Below are 19,006 nucleotides of genomic sequence, written 5' to 3'. Positions count from 1 at the left end.
CTATAAAGTACCTGAAAAAATTAGCAAAAGAAAGAAATAGGGAATAAAGAGAATGACCCCAGAAAACCCAGCTATCAACTTCTTCCCACTGATGACAGTAGTGATATTTGGGTCGAATATTTAACATCAGAACTACAGGCTGATCTACCTGTAGAATACTCCAGGTTCCAGAGCCAGTGTGATTGGGAAATAACGTAGTTGCAAAAGATATGAATGGACTTCATTAGGGAAGCCACACCCCAGTGGGTGTGGTCTAAATATCATGCAGCTGCCTCCAGGGATGGGGAGAAACCCCCGAGGAAGAGGTGTGGCCATTGCTCCAGAACCTCCATCACCTGCCCAATCAGGCCAGCTAATTTTATTGGTCTACTGTCTACTTTTCCAAGAGGCCATGGAAGTATAAATAATAAAGCAAGAAAAGCAGATCCATTGGCTGGCTCCGTAGATTTCTTCTGAATGTACTGTGAGTATGATATCTTCCCTTTGTAAAGCTCAAGTGTTTCCTTTGAAAGGGTCAAGTGCTTCTTGTTTATTCCACACAAAGTTTGTTTTAGATTGCAGGAGGGTACAGTAAAGTCCCAGGATGGGTGTCTAGAAGAAAATTCTGGAGGAGTGCCAGATCTTGGAAACCCCTCTTTGGAAGAGTGCACTGGGCATCTCTGGTGATACCATGATTATTTTCATGGATGTCTATCTGTTGTGCTTTTCCAGAGGAGAAACCTTGGTGGGTGTGGGGATGGGGGTTATCTAGGGAGATAAGGAGGCCCCTCCAAATCAGGTCTGTCCCTGCCATATAGTTCTGGCCATGGTCAGTCTGTCTGTGAGCTGTTTGTTTATCTTTATCTCTCCCCAAGGACAGAGGCTGTATCCATCGATTTACTATTCCATGGAGAAAGTGAGGCCAAGCAGCCCATTTCATACATTTTTGCAGAATTTCCTTAATGGATTTCCCGTTCTGATCCATCAAAATGCACGTTTTGACCTCGGATAGCTCCTTTGTCCACTCTGGGGCTCGGTTTTCCCTTTATAGCACAAGTGGCCCAAAGTTGATGGTCACTCAAAGTTTGCAACCCACATAGTCCCTCATCCTACCCTGAAGTCACTGGAGGCAGGAGTAACAGGCAAGGCAAAGAGCTGGAAAGTGCTTGAGGATTTGGAGAAGTCTGCGGGGCTGGCTGTGGGCATCACCTCTCAGGAGAGAGGGCTCCTTGCTTGGGTTTCAAAGGAAACTGTGGGCCAGTCAGCAGCATTGGCACAGACCATCCCTTGGGCATTGCTCCAGCGCCCCAGTGCCTGGCACATAGCGAGAGCTCAAAATAGTTCTTTAAAGGATGAAGGCAGAGATCTCCAGGGCAAATTCAGAGGTGAGATGTTGGACCTGTGTTCCATTCTCTTTGCTCCCCAGGAAGGAGGATAAAGTCTATTGCCATAGTCACTGGAGTTCTTTCATGGGTCGGTCTTCTCTCACTCCCAACGGGGGAAAGATTATGTGTCTCACCACCACTTAGTTCTAAACTTGCTTTGAAAAATAATAACTTCGAATATGGCTAGAGTGATTTCTTATAACAATATCAATCCCTTAAAGCAGGTTGGACCACACAGCATTCTTGGGACATCTCCTCGGGTGTGGGGCTTTTGTGCTGGTCTTTTGGGATGCCAAGGCACATATTTAGGAGGGGTCCCTCAGCTCCCTTCCGAGTTTATCCAGGTACTGTGCACTCTGTGGAGAACTTCAGAAAGGGCTGGAGGAAAGCTGGGGTCTTGGAGGGCCTGGGGTTCCAGGGTGGGGCAGGACACCTGGGTCCAGCCTGTGCAGGCAGAGACCCCCTCACTGAGCAGGGGCCCTCTGGCTAGTGGACACTCGCTCATTAGGGCTCAAGTGATTGGGGATGGGAGCTCGTCCCAAGCACCCTAAACTTTTTAGTCTCATTGGCTTGAGGACGGACACCACTAAACTTTTCCTTTTCGCTCAGTTTCATCACAGAGAAGAGAAATAGGATAGCAGACGGTCAGGAGACAGGTGACCTGGGGAGGGTTGGGGGAGGTCTTTTCGCCATGAAGTCAAAGCGCCATGCGTGGAGTAATTCTTCTGTACCCTGTGTGTGCTCCATTTGTTGGTGTGTTGTTTCCTCAAACTACTGGTGATAACAAGTATGAAAGTACTTTGTAAAATTACAAATATTATTATTGTTAAAAGTGTTATCATATCTCGCTGCTCCCATCCCTTAGTCACTGTAATGAGGGTATTCCAATTACTGGGCTTGAGGATGGTGTGGGGCATCAAAGCAGCGCCAGCTGCCCCGCCCCCTGTGGGTAACCCCGCGCCCACCCCGTGTGTAGACTTCAGGCACCTGAACCACTCGTCCAAAGGGCTTCTTGTTTATACCTGGAATATACCTGGTTTGGATCTGTCTTTAGGATCGATGAGTCCTGAGTCCATGCCATGCTAGTTCTACTACTCTTAAGAGAAGAAAAATATTTTCCCAAATTACTAGGGAATGTGGAACCAGGATAGTCAGAGAAGAGTTGAAATTCTGATTACAGCTTTATCTGCCCCATGTGTACGCCACAGAGTTCGGTTTCTATCCTGTTCTTTTCCTTCTTTATTTTATTTACTTATTTTATTTCGAGTAAATAAAACCAAATAAACACAGTCCCTAATAAAAATGAACAAAGAATTGTTCAACTTGGGCAATCTATCAGTTTACTGGGAAATAACCAGTCCCTTGGGTATTTTAATTGATGGGATCAAAATTAGCCTACTCGAGCATCTGGGACTAGTATCCATCTGACAAGTTTGGGTCAGTGTAGGGCCTGTGGTGACAGACGGAAGGACCCAGAAATGGGGCTAGTGTGGGCTGCTTGGAGGGGAGAAAGGCCAGGCTGTTAGCACCCAGTGGGCCTGAGCAGGGTCCCCAGTGGGGACCACTGTGACACAGACTTCTAGAGGAGGGGGAATCTGAGGCCTGGCAGGGTGTGGGCTGTGTCATAAGGGTGTGGGCGGCAAGCCGATTAGCAGCATCTAGTGGGGAGAAGGCCAAGGTATCACCTCCTCCCCATTTAATAGATGAAGATATTAAGTTTCTGGAGGGTAAAGAGGCTTATTGGGAGCCACTGAATAAACACATAAGCTGGAGAAGACCAGGATTCAGTCTTCTAATTCCATAATCAGTTCTTACTTCTGAAACTCAGTGGAGTAGGAAAAAACTTTTAGGGGTCACTGACCAGGCATCACTGTAGAACTGCGTTCTACGTGAGCTGTCTGTACCAGAAAATGCTTCTAGGATGGAGTTTCCTGCAGTTTCCCTTCTCTGCTCTGAGTTCTAGCCCTGTCCTGCCCTGATCCGTACTCGGCTCCTGGGGCAACCTGCTCAAACTGCTTCACACCTCACCTGGCTGGTCACCCTGCTGCTAGAATGTTCTCTCAGCTCCTTGACAGCCATGTCTTAACTTCTTCATTTCCAGTCATTGGGAAATAATGAACACAAAGGCGGCCAGCTACTCTGAATACGAGAAGTTTCTATTTTTAATCAGGCAGACTTTTTATGGTCCAGCCCACTAACCTGAGAGATTGAGTCCTTTCCATTTTGTTTTCTTTCCTTTATCTGAAACAACCTCAGGGATTTTATTGATCTTCACCTCTATAATCTATTTTCAGACAGCCCCTAGAGCCCTGGTTCATCACCAGCTGTTTTTAATTTTTACTAAACAATGAGTCATTAGGAGTGAAAGGTATTTAGAGATCACCTAGGCTCAGAGAGGGGAAGGCCCTTCCACAGTTTCACACAGCTATGAGGTGCAAGATCAGAGCCAGGACTCCTGTCTGCCTGGTAGGTAGCCCCAGCACAAAAAATAAAAAATAAATAAAAATAAAAAAACTGGTATTTGTTAGGATACTTTCACCTTGAAGTAACTGACCACGTAACTCACACTAACATCACCGGAAGTCTAGGGGTAGGATGGGCTCCAGGTGAACTTACTCTGGGGCCCCCGCCCCCGTTTCTTGGCAAAGTCTTTGTATGCACCCTCTTTGTGTTCTGGCTTTGTCCTAGAGTCACTCCCCTCTTGGGACAAAGGGCTATGGTAGTCCCTGGCATCTACATCTCCCTGTCTGGACATCCAGAGGAAGAGAGAGGGCAGCACCCCAACATTCCAACAAAGAGCCCTGAAATACACCCTCACTGGATCACTTAAGTCCCATGGCCCTCCTTGAACAACTGTCAGGGCAGAAACTCACTGTGCACTGATTGGATTAGGCCTGGCTTGGGGACCAATCACTAGCAGGAGAGTGGAGGTTACCCTGACTCATTCAGGGCTACCCTTAGAGCTGGGGAGGGGGTCCCTGTCCCTGAGGACGTGAGCTGCCTGAGGTAGACACATGAAAAAAAAAAGTGAAGTTTCCTTAGGAAGACAGAAGGGATCATGGGAAGCAATGGTAGTACAGTATCAAACACTGGGCCACAAGCTCCCTGAAGACTCATGTCTGCTGTGATGATGGCCATATCCACAGGACCAGGCATAGAGGTTTTGGGGGCACAAAGAACGTGGGGATTTGGGGGCGCTCCTAGGTGCAGGCCTTGTGCTGCTCTTCATTGGTCCTCTCCTTCAATCAATTGGAAAGAACCTACTTGGTGCCAGGCACTAGGGATTTAGCCACAGTGGACTCTACTCTGCTGGGCCCAGGTCCCCGGGGCTGGTGATGCTGTGAAAGTTGGCTGCTACCAGCTCACAGCTGCCCTTTCCTCTCCAGAAAACTTCCCTTGGCTGATTGGAGCTAATTGACCCAGAAAGTGATGCCCTAAGCCTTACATCCTGAGGGGCAGACCACAGCCACTGACTAATTCCCTCTGAAAAGTCAGTCCTCTTGCCTCAGAAGGTCAATGCTGCCAGGGTGTCCGTGCTCCAGGGCATGGACATGCCCTGTGGATCTGGTCCAGACTAGATGTTATCTGAGGCCACATCCTCACTGAGCTCCTTCGCTTTCCAGCCCTGCTTTCCTAACTTCCTGAGGGGCTCATCCTAAGATCATTCCCCCATTGTACAATATATACCTGAACCCTTGTCTCAGGCTCTGCTTCTCAGGAACCCAATCTAAAACCACCAGGAATAGCCTTTATTGTTGAGCAGCTCAATATTTCCCACAGATTACCAGTATGTAAAGATGTAAATTACAGGAAAAAACTTAGGAAGTGATAACAGAGGACCAAGCAAAGAAATCTGCCTTTTTTTGACATATAAGTTGGTCTAAAAAATCACCAACATGTCCAACTACTGAAATGAACACACTTTTTGGAATACTGTATTTTGGCAGCATAAGGGCTAAAGATAAAAGGAAAACAGAAAATGAAATTTTTGTCCCCCCAAGGCTCACAGTCTTATGGGGAGATGTCAAAGCTGAGAGGTGGTGAAAGAAGCAGCAGTCCTGGAGCCAGGCAGATTTGGCCTTTTCTCTCCATAACGCTGCCCTCTTTTCTTCCCTGGAAAAGGTCTAGGGAAGGAAGTTTGCTAGAGACCTGGGTTCTCCTGGGGTGGTTATCTACCACTTACCATGTGATCTTAGACAAAGGACTTTATCTCTGGTTGTAAGGAAAAATACTCCAACTCAAGCTAGCCAGCTCTGAAAGGGATATTTACTGGCTCTTGTAACTTTGAAAAATGGAAGTGGGTGGCTTCAGGTAAAGCTCAATCCAGGAGCTCCAAAGATGTCACCAAATATGTCTTCTTATTTCTCTCTTTCCATCTCTCTCTCTCTCTCTCTCTCATCTTTCCTTCTATATGTGGATGTCATGTCCACATTCAGGTCCAAGGCTTTACCATTAAGCCAGTCACCCCAGAGTTAAGAGGACTTTGCATTCTCAAAGAAAGACACTGATTTATCTGATTTTTGTCACCCTCTCATTTCTTAACTAATCAGTGTGGCAGGGGAATACAGTGTTATGATGGCTTAGCCTGCATCAGATGCCCACACCATGGGGTATTCTTATTGTGATCCAATGGAGAGGAGGAAGCAATTCCTTAAAGGAACTGAGATCCTCTTACTATAAGACTCCTCTACACTCAGACTTCTCATTTATGCAATCATTTCTATTCCCTGAGGTGACTGCAAAGGCTACATGCTGTAATGGATGTCAAAGCACTTATGAACTGCTATGCACAGCACACGCTGGTCACTGTATCACTTCTTTCATTGGTCTTCCTTGTGGATAAGACAGGGGTAATGGGGTTCTTTTGTTCTCTTTTCTGCTAACCTCGGGTCTACTACTCAACAGGACAATCTCCAAGGAAAATGAACCCCATGCTGGTCCTGGGCCTGCTTCTGGCTGGCCTCCTCACCGTGGAAGGTCTTCTGAAGCCCAACTTCTCTCCAGAGAATCATGAAGCTGTGAGTCAGGGCCAAGCAGGGAAGGGAAGGACGACAGCTCAGGAGCTTGCAAAGCGAAACACAGACTTTGGCCTCAAGCTGTTCAAGAAGCTGTCCTTCAACAACCCTGACAATAATATCTTGTTCTCCCCCGGGAGCATCTCTATGGCCTTCGCCATGCTGTGTCTGGGTGCCCAGGACTCAACCCTGGCTGAGACCAAGGAAGCCTTCAATTTCAGGAATATACCCAAGAAAGACCTTCATGAAGGCTTCCATTACCTCATCCACAGGCTGAACCAGGCGAACCAGGACCGTAAGATGAGACTCGGGAATGCCTTGTTTATCAACCAGAAGCTAAAGCCACAGAAGAAGTTTCTGACAGATGTCAAGAACCTGTACAAGGCAGACACTGTCCCCACCAACTTCCAGAACTCGGAAAATGCTCAGAAGCAGATCAATGACTATGTCAGTGTGAAAACCCAGTGGAGAATCAACAACTTAATCAAGAAGATAGACCCTGACACTGTGATGCTTCTTATCAATTATGTTTTCTTTCGAGGTAAGGCTTAGGGCATGTTGACGTGAAAAGGATAGGATGACCAGTAGACTTGAATTAAATACATGGGTGGTCCACTTGCTTGCTCTGTAACCCTGAATTCACATGTAATTAGTCTCTGAATCCTATTTCTCCTATCTGAAAAAGGAGTACCTCAATACATAGCTCATAGGGTGGTTATTGGAATTCAAAGTGAAAATGTATGAGAAATGAATTCTTTGAAGTCTATTCTCCAAATGTGCATTTTTATTATTACTGATTATCCTAACACAACATTGGTTGTAGAGGTTGGAGTGACATTCTTTTCCCCATTTCTTAGATCAGAAGAGTGAAATTCAGAGAGAGATTAATTGACTTACTCAAAGCTACAAAGCCAGCCAGTGAATGTCAGGACTAGAATCCACTTCTCTTGCCCTGAGGGCTGTGCTTTCCATAGCTCCAAGTAGATGCCCAGGATGGTGATGGTGTTGATGGTGGTGATCATGATCACATTGGTAGGTGCCTTTGTCTTCTTACCACATGTTATAGACTCTTCAAGTCTGAGGATAAGGTACTGAAAAAGAAGATGGAAAAATATTCCCCAATCCAAGCTTCATCCACCACCACCATACACACCCACTCACACACCGCACACACACACAAATGTTGGCCAACATAGATGAGAATGAGAGGCCAATAACCGTCAGGCCAGGCAAATCACTACTGGGCTGTCAGCCACATGGTCCTGAATATGGAAGTTCAGCTCTCCCAAAATCCACAAGGAGATTGATGGCTATAGAAAAAAAAAAAAGGAGTGATAATAGTAGACTGAAATCTCAGTCTGCCCAAAGCAGGGAAGAAAGGAGAATCAAGAATTTCCCAAAGTCCCTACATCCCCTAGATTACAACGAGAACAACGACAATGATGCTGAGGATGAGTGGCATCCACTCAGCACTCACTACACACAGTCACCGAGCTGTGCTGCCCTTCCCTGCTAAGTCTCACAGCAGCCCTATGAGATTCCCATCAATAGCCCCATTTGGCAGATAAGGACACTGAAGCCCAGGGAGATTGAGATACTTGTCCAAGGTCATCCTTCTAGAGCAATAAAGCCAGAAATTTGAACTCAGTGACTTGGCCCTAAGGGCCTTGTATTGGGGGCTCTGAGAGTAGCAAGTGTGAAAAGACCCAGGTCTGAGTTTATGACATCAAAGAGTCCTTAGGGTCAAAAAGTAGGGGTCAAAACACCCAGCTTTAGGAGTTCGCTGCTCTTCAGCACGCTCCCAAGGGCAGCCTGTTAATTTAGTTTTCTTAGTCCCACATGCAAGTGGCTCCTCCAGGGCTGACTTTGAATAGACTTGAGAATTTTCACTCATATCAGACCCAAATAGCCCCCACTAAGTGTAATCCAGTTCCTGCTTCTGTAACAGAATCCACAGGCTTTCTCAGCCTCAGGAGCACCTGGGCTTAGGACAGTCTGAAGCTCCCCTCTCAGTCAGCAACACTAGTCTTGGCTTCATTGGGAACTGATCACTGGGGCCGAGCTCACCTCACCAGAAGTCTTTAGGGCGTGGCATGAGGTCAGGGGTTCCTGTGGACCTACTCTGATATCCCGGATTATCCAAACCCCTTCCTTAAGTCCATATGGACAGAGACCCAGGGGTTAACTGGATCCAGTAACCTCTTCTCCCTCAGGACACTCGTGTCACTTTGTTCTTCTTCAGTCTTAAGCCAGGTGGCAACATGAGTTTGATCCAAAGGCAACTAAAGAGGAAGATTTCATTCTGGATGGAAACAAGGCAGTGAAGGTGCCCATGACGTTCCACATGGGCATGTATGAAGTTGGTCATGATGACCAGCTTTCCTGTACTGTCCTGGAAATGCCCTACCAGGGCAACATGACGGCGGTCTTCATTCTTCCTGATGAGGGCAAAATGAAGCACGTGGAGGAAGCCTTGGGGATGAACACTTTTGCCAGATGGAAAAAATTACTCATACGAAGGTAAAGAGGGTGCCTGACATATACAGTGTCTTCCTTCTTCCTCCATCTCCTCCCACTGTCTTTGCTTCTTCTATCCCAGATTTACTGAGCTCTTACCCCATGGATAAGCCCTGTTCTGGGCTCCATGATGAACATATTTTGGTAGGAGGTAGACTGGAAAACAAGTCATAAAAATATAGATGCTTAAACATTATGAGAGTGCAGAGGATGAAGCAAAAACTTGATGGGCAGTGGTGGTCAGAGAGGGCTTCACGGCGTAGGTGACATTGGTGCCGTCTTCAAGGCTGAATAGCAGTACATATGGAAGGGATAGGAGCGACGGAATCATAGGCAGAGGGAAACTGCGAGCACAGGCACTTGGAGTGTCAAAGGGAGCTGTGAGTTGCACATTGTACATAGACTGCTTTCAACTGTGGGGTCATAATAAAACCAGTGAAGTGTGCCCCAAGTAAGTTATACTAATAATAGTTGAAGAACCAAAGTGAGTAAATAATTTTCTTTTAAAACATAAAGTTAGAACAGATTTAAGGTAAGCCTCCAGAATCCCTCCCAGGCACTTGCCTCCTAATAGCTTTTCTCAGGAAAGGTGAGAGCTAGCATTAGAGTTAAGGCTTGGGGGCTTGATGTCAGTGTAGACCTTCAAGGTATCTCGAAAGTTGCTGGGCGAGGACAGGGTCTGTGGCACCGAAAGTGAGGGTCCAGCTGCTCACCGCTCAAAAGCCAAAAAAGAGGCAAGTTGATGGAAAGGAAAGTTTGCTTTATGTCAGATGCCAGCAATGGGGTGGGGGAGGGGGCAGGGGGAAGGGCGGACTCCTGACCAAAGGCCGACTCCCCCCCACCCCAATCTGTGGGCAAGAGCTTTTATAGATTGAGGGACGGAGCTACATGCAGAAACAGCATAGTCAGCTCTGACAGTCACCTTGAAATTGGTCCTGCAGTGGTTTGATCTGTGTCATCTTCATTGTTTTAAATACAGTTAGTCTTTAGTTCCAGGGTCAGTTTGTTCCCATTCCTTTGAGGCCAGTTCTCAGAATTGTGACAATTTATGTCATGGCTACAGACTGGTCATCATGTAGTTAACGTCCGCCACCTGGTGCAGGTGTCAGTGTCTATAAGGCAGCTCAACAACTATGATTCAGAATATTATCCATAGTCCTTGAGGAACTAAAGCTCCTTGACTTTGCTTTAATGACTAAACTATTATTATTTGGTCTCATTTGACTATTTTCTTTTGGTTCTGCATTTTCTCACTTCTCTGATTAAACTTATTCTTTGGCTAAAGTTTTTCCACAGACAAAAGGCAGGCTGAGGACATGGGGGCTGAGGACCATAAGGTCCTGCTCCATTTCAGTGGGTCTATGAGGTGGAAAGGGCAACTTCCACTTGGGTAGAAACGGTATCAGAAGTCCTCCTCCTTGGTCCTTTTCTCTCTCTTCCACCTGACCTCACCATCATTCTCCATCCAAAAGGTGTTTTTTGAGAACCTCTGCCATGCCCAACGTGCTGTCAGGAGCTGAGGAGGGTTCTAAGAGAGGCAGAGACAATGCTAGGACTGAGCTGGGCTGTCCATGGGTGGTAACTGAACTAATGCAGGTTCCTTCACATGGGAACACACCCTCGGAGGAATTGCAGAATGCATTTCAGATATCTAGATTTCGCTGCAAGCTCATGGGAGAGAAATTCTAGTTCTGAATGCTTTAGATAAAGTCAGTATTTGGAGGGGGCGGGAGAGGGTAGGGAAAAGCAGCAGGTAAATGGCTGGTCCCAAGAGGGTTATTGTACCTTGGGTTCTACACAACACCCCCTGATCCTTCCTGCTGCAAACCAGGGGCCTCAGGTTGGCAAAGTCTGGCGCCTGAGACAGAAACAAGAGTCTGGGTTCCAACCTTAGCTGAGACCCAGTTTTCTCATCTATGATGTGGCCATACGATGCTGACTTCATAAGACTCTTGAGAGAATTAAACGCGCCTGAGCACAGCGCTGCCCCTCAGAGGGCATGCCACGAGAGTAAGACCCTTTCTCCCTCCCCTTCTAACAGGTTGAAGAGGCAGAGTTGCAAGGTTCTCAGATCTGTTGAACCTCTGGCTTGTTGAATGACAGGTGTCCTGCAAATCTGGTCCTCCTACCCTCAGGTGAGAACCCCAGGAAGTCAGCTCATTGGGTGAAGGTGAAGGCGTGGGCTCCCTTAACACGGGCATGCCCTCAACGAGACTGATGGTGTCCAGCCTGAGCTCTACAGAATTTTAGGTTCACAGAGAAGTCCTGGGGACCTCCCTAAGGGGTTGAGGGATACGTAAGGGGAAAGGAAGGTGGAAGGTGGAAGGACTCCAGTACCCTCATCCCCATTTCACCCAGAAGTCCTGGCCTCATGAGACGTGGACTTCAGAAGATCCCATGTCCTTTATTGTTCAAATCATGGTGGCTTGAGACCTGGCAGTTGTATCACTGGGACTCGCATCCTTAGAGCCCCCATCTCCTTCTCCCAGTCATTTCTGACAATTTTTCATGGGCTGAAGCTCTGGTGCCAATATTTCGTGCTTCATGCTCCCCTCACCAAGCCCCTCTGAAGCCCCTGGATCTGACACAACCACGAGGCCACTACTAACCACATACAGATGTTCCTGGGGGACTGTCGCCATCTCTCTGGTTTCAGGATAGGGGCCCACCCTCCTTCCTTTGCTCCTCCACTCAAGTGTGTGGTAAGCCCTTTGAGATCTCCTGCAGGCCAGCAAGTCTGGGCCCAGGGATACCTACAGTGCATGGAGGTGGTCTCTCATGGAGTCCAGGCACAGGCTGCTCTCAGGGTCCCTTCCAGAGTGCCCTCCCAGCTAGCTCCTGGTCTGCCTCCCCCCGACCATGCTAGGACTGCTCCCAGCATCTCCGTGCCTAGAAGCCAGGCGTCCCAGCCAGGAGCACCGTGGAGAGGAGTGTTCTTCTCACCCCAGCTGAGGTCCTGTCTCCCCAGTCACTTCTGGCCCCAGGATGACTGAGAGCAGTAAAGTCCACCCCTACACGGGAAACTCCGCATCACCATGCAGGGCAGTGGTCTCGCCCATGGCTCCCAAGGAGGAAATTGTGTTTCATCTGAATGAGGGGCCAACGTTCCTACCCTCTGAGCTCACTGGGTCTGAAGGACAAGTTGTCAAGTCCAGACCCCTGCATCGGTCCTCTCTGGGCGAGGGCAGGGGGATAGACTTTTGCATGTGTTCTAGGAGAGGCTGAAGAGAAAACTCACCTTTTCCCCAGGAGAAGTGACCAAGTCAACAGACACACACCTAAATGACACACCCCAATTACCTGTCTGTGCAGGACACCTGGGAATTTAGGCTGTGGGTGACTACAGCCTGGACTCTTGTCTGTTCAGAAGAAAGACATCTGCTTTGATTTTTGCATAGAGGCCTGTCATGGTGGGTTCCCCAGAGGAAAGGCTCAGTTTTCTCAAAAGCAAATAGAAAGCTCTACCTATAGGCGACACCAAACTGCTGATATATCCATTTTCTCGGTACAAATTTTGAGGGTCCATTCCCAGCCTAGGTACCCCATCACACGTATACATATTTACTGGGATGTGTATCTGCCTTCCAGCATCTGCCTTCCCACTTTGGCATGAACTAAAGTCAACCTCCCCATTTATGCCCAACCTCCCCATTTATGCCCTATCTCCCCTCACTACTCAAAAATATCACCCTAGAAACTCCCTTTTCTCCTACATCAGCAAATGTTTTTGCTCTCCACTGAATCATTTCCATCAGATAGGAAGATGCTCTCATTTCTCCCATCAAAAAACAATATCTTCTCTTGACCTTACTTCCCCCATTGTTGCTCTGTTTCTTTGCTCCCCTTTGCAGGTAAATACCTTCAAGCAGTTGCCTCTGCTCACCGTACCCAGCTCCTCCCTTCCCGTCTTCTCTTAGACCCACTGCAGTCAGCCTTTGCACTCACCTCTCCATGGAGACCTCCATCACCAAGGTTACCAAGGGCATCCATGTGGCTGAATCCTGGACCAGTTTCAGACCTTCCTTCTCAATCTGTCAGCGGCATTCGACCCAGCTGGCCACCCCTCCTTCTTAAGAGGTGTTCTTCCCTCGGCTTCCAGGATCCCACAGTCTCTTGGCTCCTCTCACCTCTCTCCTGCTCAGTCTCCCTCACTGCCCCCGTTCTCCTCCAGGTCTCGGAACTGAGTGCCTCTCTTTCATTGATACTCACCCCTGAGTGTGTGCATCAGCCTCAGATCTTTCAGCACCACCTGTACGACCACGACTTCCACATCATTCTACCCCTAGCCTCAGTTCTCTCTCCCAAACTCCAGAGTCGCATATCCATCTGCTCATCCAGGATCTCTCCCGATGCCTGATGAGATCTTAGTCTCAACACGTCCAGAATGAACATCCTGATCTCCCCCCATGGAAACCCCTCAAGCTTCTGATCTTATTCAATGACCACTCCATCCTTTCAGGTGCTCAAGCTAAAAACCCTGGGGTCCTCCTTGATCACTCTCTCAGCCCCTCATTCAGTCCACCAGGGAATCCCAGTAGCCCTACTTTACGATATAGCTGGAGTCTGACCTCTGCCCGCCATCTCTATGGCTCCCAGCATCTGATCACTGCACTCACTAGCTTCCACATGGTCTCCTGGCATCAACGCCCATCCCCATCCCCACCACCAAGAGTATATGATTAATAGAGCAGACAAAATGATCATTTTAGGGCTTCCCTGGTGGCACAGTGGTTGAGAATCTGCCTGCTAATGCAGGGGACACGGGTTCGAGCCCTGGTCTGGGAAGATCCCACATGCCGCGGAGCGGCTGGTCCCGTGAGCCACAACTGCTGAGCCTGCGCGTCTGGAGCCTGTGCCCCGCAACGGGAGGGGCCGCGATAGTGAAAGGCCCGCGCACCGCGATGAAGAGCGGTCCCCGCACCGCGATGAAAGAGTGGCCCCCGCTTGCTGCAACTAGAGAAAGCCCTCGCACGAAACCGAAGACCCAGCACAGCCAAAAATAAATAAATAAATAAATAAATAAAGATTTACCTTTAAAAAAAAAAAAAAAAAAAATGATCATTTTAAACCCACATCAAGACCATGTCACTCATCGGTTCAAAACCTTACTATGGCTCCCCATTTCACTCATAAAAAAAAAAAATCCACCAAAAAAAAAAAAGAAAAAAATATAACTTGTGGAACTCCTTTGCCCCCTTGAAAGCTTGCTCAAATCTTCCCTTTACTCCAGCATTCCTGATCCCCCTAAATCAATCTGTATTTTTCTTCCATAGCACTTACTGAGACTACCACTCCATGTATCTAGGCCTATGTCTCACTTTTGTTGTGATGGTTTTATTGCCCCTCTCCCTAGTAGAGCACAAGTTCAAGAGCATGGATTTTTGCCTGTTCTAGATGCATCTAAGCATGTAGAACAGAGCCTGGTACTCAGTAGGCACTTAATAAATATGTGTTGAATGAATGGATGAGTGGAAAGGTAAGTTTGAGAGTCACCGGGCCTATTGTTGGTGTTTAAATCCACGGCACAGAATGAGATCCCTCAGGAGGAAGAAAAGATATAAAAGAGAAGAGAAGCAGTGGGGAGGCTAGAGCACTATGGTGATGAGAGATAGGCAAGGAGGCGGAGCCGCAGAGGACGAGAGAGGGGGTGGCCGGTGAAGGAGGGGAGAGCAGAGTGCATGGACTTGGGTGGGAACGCTTCGAAATGGAACAAAGGATTGACTGTCTAGTGCCGCTTTCTGAGATTTGGCTGCTGGCTCTAGCAAGGCAAGGTCAGCGGCAACTCTGGAGAAACGGGTTGAGGCAATAATGGGAGAACGTGGAGATAGAGGTAGAGACAGCTTCCGCCCTGAAAGAAAGAAAAGACATGGGCCGGAAGCTGGAGGCATGACTAGGGGCCAAGGGACATGTTTTTGCTTTTGATTTGAGGATGGGGGTTGTTAGAGCCTGCAGTCTGCCCCGGAGGGTGATCCAGTGGATGTCATTTATGGCCGGTGCAGGAGAAAAAGGAAACGAAGGCAGGAATGAGATCCTTGGAGAGGCAAGAAGAAATGGGGTCCACGACCAGGTGGACAGGAATCCAGGGTCCACAGGTGCCTCAGGACATCTGACCCCAGGCCCAGGGCAGGGAGGCCAACCCAGGTCCCACCCACGGAGGATGTGAAGCTGCTCCTTCAAGGCCAAAGGGAGAACACTTGCCGATCACCGACACTGCTGAGAACCTTCCACATATTCCCTTTAGCCCTCTTCTGGTCCCGTGGGTGCTACCATCATCACTTTCATACAAGTGGCTTAGAGAGGTGAAATCATTTGCTCCAAGTCACAGAGCTCATGGAAGGCAGAGTGGATTTGAACTCAGTTCTGCCTGGCTTCCGATCTCAGGGCCCTGCTGCTTCCAGCACCAGATTGCTGGGGTCACGATTGGCTCAGGGCTTGGGCGTGGCTGAGGCTGCAGTGGGGAGACCCTCAATGGCTGCGCTGAAGGCGTCCTGAGACATGGGGACTCGAGGACATTTCCGTGGATGAGGGCACGGGCACTCTTGATAGGAAATAGGAACACAGTTCAGACAGCATGGATGTTTGAAAACCCCCTCCCAGGCTTAAGGAGCCTCTCCTCATTCTGTGGATAGAGAGCAGTTCTGAGACCTCAGGGGCTGGGAGGACAAATGCCTCATCATCATCTCTCCTAAAGCCTGTCTGGAAACACGGCAGGGTCCTGCTGCTCATCTGTGTCACTTTCTACTCCCTAGGGTCACAGATGTGTTTGTGCCCCGGTTGTTCATCACCGGAAACCACGACCTGAAGAAGACTCTTTCCTACCTGGGTATCACCAAAATCTTTGAGGAACACGGTGATCTCACCAGAATCTCCCCTCATCGAAGCCTGAAAGTGGGTGAGGTAAGCCTGCCTGGCCCAACGCTGCCCCCTCCAGCACAGGGAGCCTTCATACAACCCCAGGCCAGAGCCACTGTCACAGCAGCTGTACGAGCCAAGAGTTCACCCACCAGTCAGGCAGGGCTCGAATCCAGCTCTGCCTCTAACCAGCCGTTTGATCCTGACCAAATCACATAACCTCCCAAGCCTCGTGTGTCTAGTCTTTAAAATCTGAACCATCAATCTCCTGGTTCTACTTTGGAAGTTGATTCAAGGCAACAAACAATGGATGGAGGCTTGGAACATTCATCAGGCCTAGAACTGACCCAGGCTTGTAAGGATTAAGTCGTGAACATGTTCTACGTAGTGTAGAGATAAGCAAGCAAAGGACTCCGTGGTCTCCAGCAAGGCTGAGCACCTGCCTATCGGCGGCAGTCAGAGAGGACCACTCAGGGTAGGGTGCCCAGATTTAGCAGATAGAACACAGGACACCAGTGAAATTCAAATTTCAGATAAGTGATGAATGATTGTTTTTAGTATAAGTATATCCTGAATATTGCATGGGATATACTCGTGATAAAAATTTCATCGTTTATCTGAAATTCAAATTTAACTGGACATCCTGTATTTTATGTGGCAACCCTACTTTTAGGCTTAAAGGGCACTGAGAAGGGGGAAGATTTCAGCAAGCAGAGAAGGGTGCGGGCAACATCTTCCTGTAGGGGGAGCAACATGGCCTAAGGATAGGAAGTGGGAAGGTATGGAGCCCAAGTGGGTGGGGATTGGCTGGGGCTAAATTCAAGCCAGTCTAGGAAGGATCTGAGTTGCCGAGATGAGCTGACAGTAGGTGGCTCACTCAGCTGTATTTTCTAGCTTGCAACAGGAAGAAAGACAGTTAATAAAATTTTATTGCTTTTACAAGTTTTCCTGCTGCAGACTTTGCATAAACATTCAATGCCACCTGCCCCTTTCCTATAGGCCTTTATTGAGTTCAATGGCCCTTTTCTTTCCCGCAGTCAGATGTGTTGATAGCTGCGATTCTATATGTAAACATCAGCTCTTGGCTTGCCAGTAAAATTGTTAGCATTTTGTAGAATGGAATGAAATGTATCAGTATTTCACAGAAGCCCATCAATTTCCCAGTGTCAATTACTTAGTCACAGATGTTGATGCCTTTTAGGTGGATCTGGGGTCTGACTCATCAGACCCTGGAATCTGACTCCTTCTTAACGTTCCACCAGGAGGATGAAAGGAGTGTGAAGCGGGCTGGAGGCTTTGGGCCAGGGATGCCACCATCTCCCTTCCATCTAGCTAAAGTTCAGGATAGCCTTTCTGCCATTAGTACCACTGATGCTTCCCTGTAAGTCATGGGAAACGTAGCCAACCCCACTCTGTCCCCCTCCCTGTAGCTGATGCTCCCGCTGCATCATTTTTTTCCTTCATGCTGCATCTACTTGTTGAGCATCCTTAAGTGACGACAGCAGAAAAGCCAGGAGCCCTGGGGCAGCTGGCACCGGCCAAGTTACTGCTGTGCTGGGTGACTCTGGCAGAGGCCTCTCCCTCTCTGGGCCTCTTGCTGGCCTTTGCCCATCCAGGACCTTCAAGTGGCTTCGCAAGCACTGACTTCGCTCCTGTTTCCCTCAGGCGGTGCACAAGGCTACCCTGAAGATGGATGAGAAGGGCACAGAGGGGGCCGCGGGCCCCGGAGCACAGACACTGCCCATGTAGACACCGTTTAAGGTCAAGATAAACAAATGCTTTCTGCTGATGATTAGGGAGAATGGAATGAATAACCTGCTCTTCCTTGGAAAGATTGTTAATCCTTCTGGGAGATAAGGGGGAAATCCGACTTGCTACAGACCCCAACTATGTTCTGGGGTTGAATACGTTTTGTCTCCCTGGGATTGAGACCACAGGGACTTTCTCACCTAATCTCACACTATCATGAGCTCCCCAAACCACTGTCCAAACAGGCAGCACCGTTGACTTCTGGCCATCAGTTTTCTCCCCCTTCAAATGTCAGGATTAGACGCCCCACCCACATCCACTTGACAGTGATCTTCTCCCCCCCTGGCAGGTGGAGGGGTTTTGTGATTTAATAAACAACACCCCCAAGGTCTGCTGACTGTTGGTGGATAATATGGGGAAGCTGTGAGCCAAGACGAGTACCTGGGGTTCGGAATGAGCGAGACCCGGGTTCTGATCTTAGAAACAAAGTGTCTTTGGGAAAGCCATACCCTCTCTGTGCCCCTGTTTCCCTATAGAAATAGACAATGATTGAGGACCAATGATAATCCGCTCTAGGGCTCTGAGGAAACTAGCACACTGCTTCAGAGAAGTTAATTCCCCTTTGAGAGCCCTTGGCTTTGAGTGTTTGGCATGTGAGCTACACAGATATCTCCCCAACAGGGTCCACATGGGAGCTCTGGATTCAGCCCAGCAAAACAGGAGTGGGGCTGGTCCAGCATTAGAGTACATGCAACCTAGAGTAGCAGCAGTCAGGACTCAATGCCAGGTTTGTCTGACTCCAGAGCCACTATTTCAGCACAAAGTGAAGAGCCCTGGGGTTTGAACCTGTCAGCAAGCTCAGCTGAAGAATGAATGGGGTCCATGCACCGCCCCTGGAAAGCATACCCCTGCAGTGTCTGCATATGACCACTAGGAGGCACCAGTGTTCACAGGGCTAAGAATATGAGTATGAGGTTTCTTTAAGCACTTGATTCCTTTGTTTCCTGCTATGAATTCCCAAAGCCAAAGCTGAAGGTGTTTTGGGAGGAGGGGATCCTCACTGGCTTGACACTAAGGAGCCTGAGCTGGCAGCAGTTGCCAACCCCTAGCAATTCACAGCTCGCAGTGCCTTTTGTGTTCTGGTCTCAGCTACCCCTCCAGCAGTCAGAATGGACATTCATAGGCCAGGTGTGGAAAGTGAGGCTCAGAGAGGTGAAGTGACTTCCCTTTGTCCTTGTGGTTAGCCACAGGCAGCAAACATCTGTGACATCTGGTTTGGGCAGGAAGGGAGGGGTTCCCCATAGACCTGGGGGTCCGGCTAGTCATTCCTCAGCTCCAGTCCAAGGTAAGAGAGCTGCCCCGTCCCGGTTAGCACGTGTGTGTGTGTATGTCTGTGTCTGTGTGTGTGTGTGTGTGCGCGCGCGCGTACAAGTGTGTGTATTCAATAAGCACCTTCTCCTCTGTCCTGGGTACCTGCAGGGTCCTGGAGATCCACCCCCCACAAAAGAT

At 48.6% G+C, this 19,006-nt stretch overlaps 1 protein-coding gene across 1 annotated transcript; it reads left to right on the top strand.

The window, feature by feature from the left end:
• The first annotated feature begins 393 nt into the window (after positions 1-393).
• On the top strand, positions 394-17,497 carry SERPINA12 (serpin family A member 12). Its single transcript, XM_036844437.1, has 5 exons — positions 394-463; positions 6,270-6,920; positions 8,629-8,899; positions 15,646-15,793; positions 17,414-17,497. The coding sequence occupies exons 2-5, from the start codon at positions 6,287-6,289 to the stop codon at positions 17,495-17,497; spliced, it is 1,137 nt and encodes a 378-aa protein (XP_036700332.1). The 5' UTR covers positions 394-463; positions 6,270-6,286.
• Positions 17,498-19,006: the final 1,509 nt, after the last annotated feature.

Source organism: Balaenoptera musculus, chromosome 2 (genome assembly GCF_009873245.2).
Source record: "Balaenoptera musculus isolate JJ_BM4_2016_0621 chromosome 2, mBalMus1.pri.v3, whole genome shotgun sequence".
In the NCBI taxonomy this organism is placed as follows: domain Eukaryota; kingdom Metazoa; phylum Chordata; class Mammalia; order Artiodactyla; family Balaenopteridae; genus Balaenoptera; species Balaenoptera musculus.
The sequence above is the reverse complement of the archived record's forward strand: the minus strand, read 5'-3'. Positions and strand labels throughout refer to the sequence as shown.

Coding starts and splice junctions, on each gene's coding strand:
- SERPINA12 (XM_036844437.1), top strand. CDS start 6,287: ATGAACCCCATGCTGGTCCTGGGCCTGCTTCTGGCTGGCCTCCTCACC. Junction 6,921..8,628: donor CAATTATGTTTTCTTTCGAG/GTAAGGCTTAGG, acceptor TTCAGTCTTAAG/CCAGGTGGCAACATGAGTTT. Junction 15,794..17,413: donor GAAGCCTGAAAGTGGGTGAG/GTAAGCCTGCCT, acceptor TGTTTCCCTCAG/GCGGTGCACAAGGCTACCCT.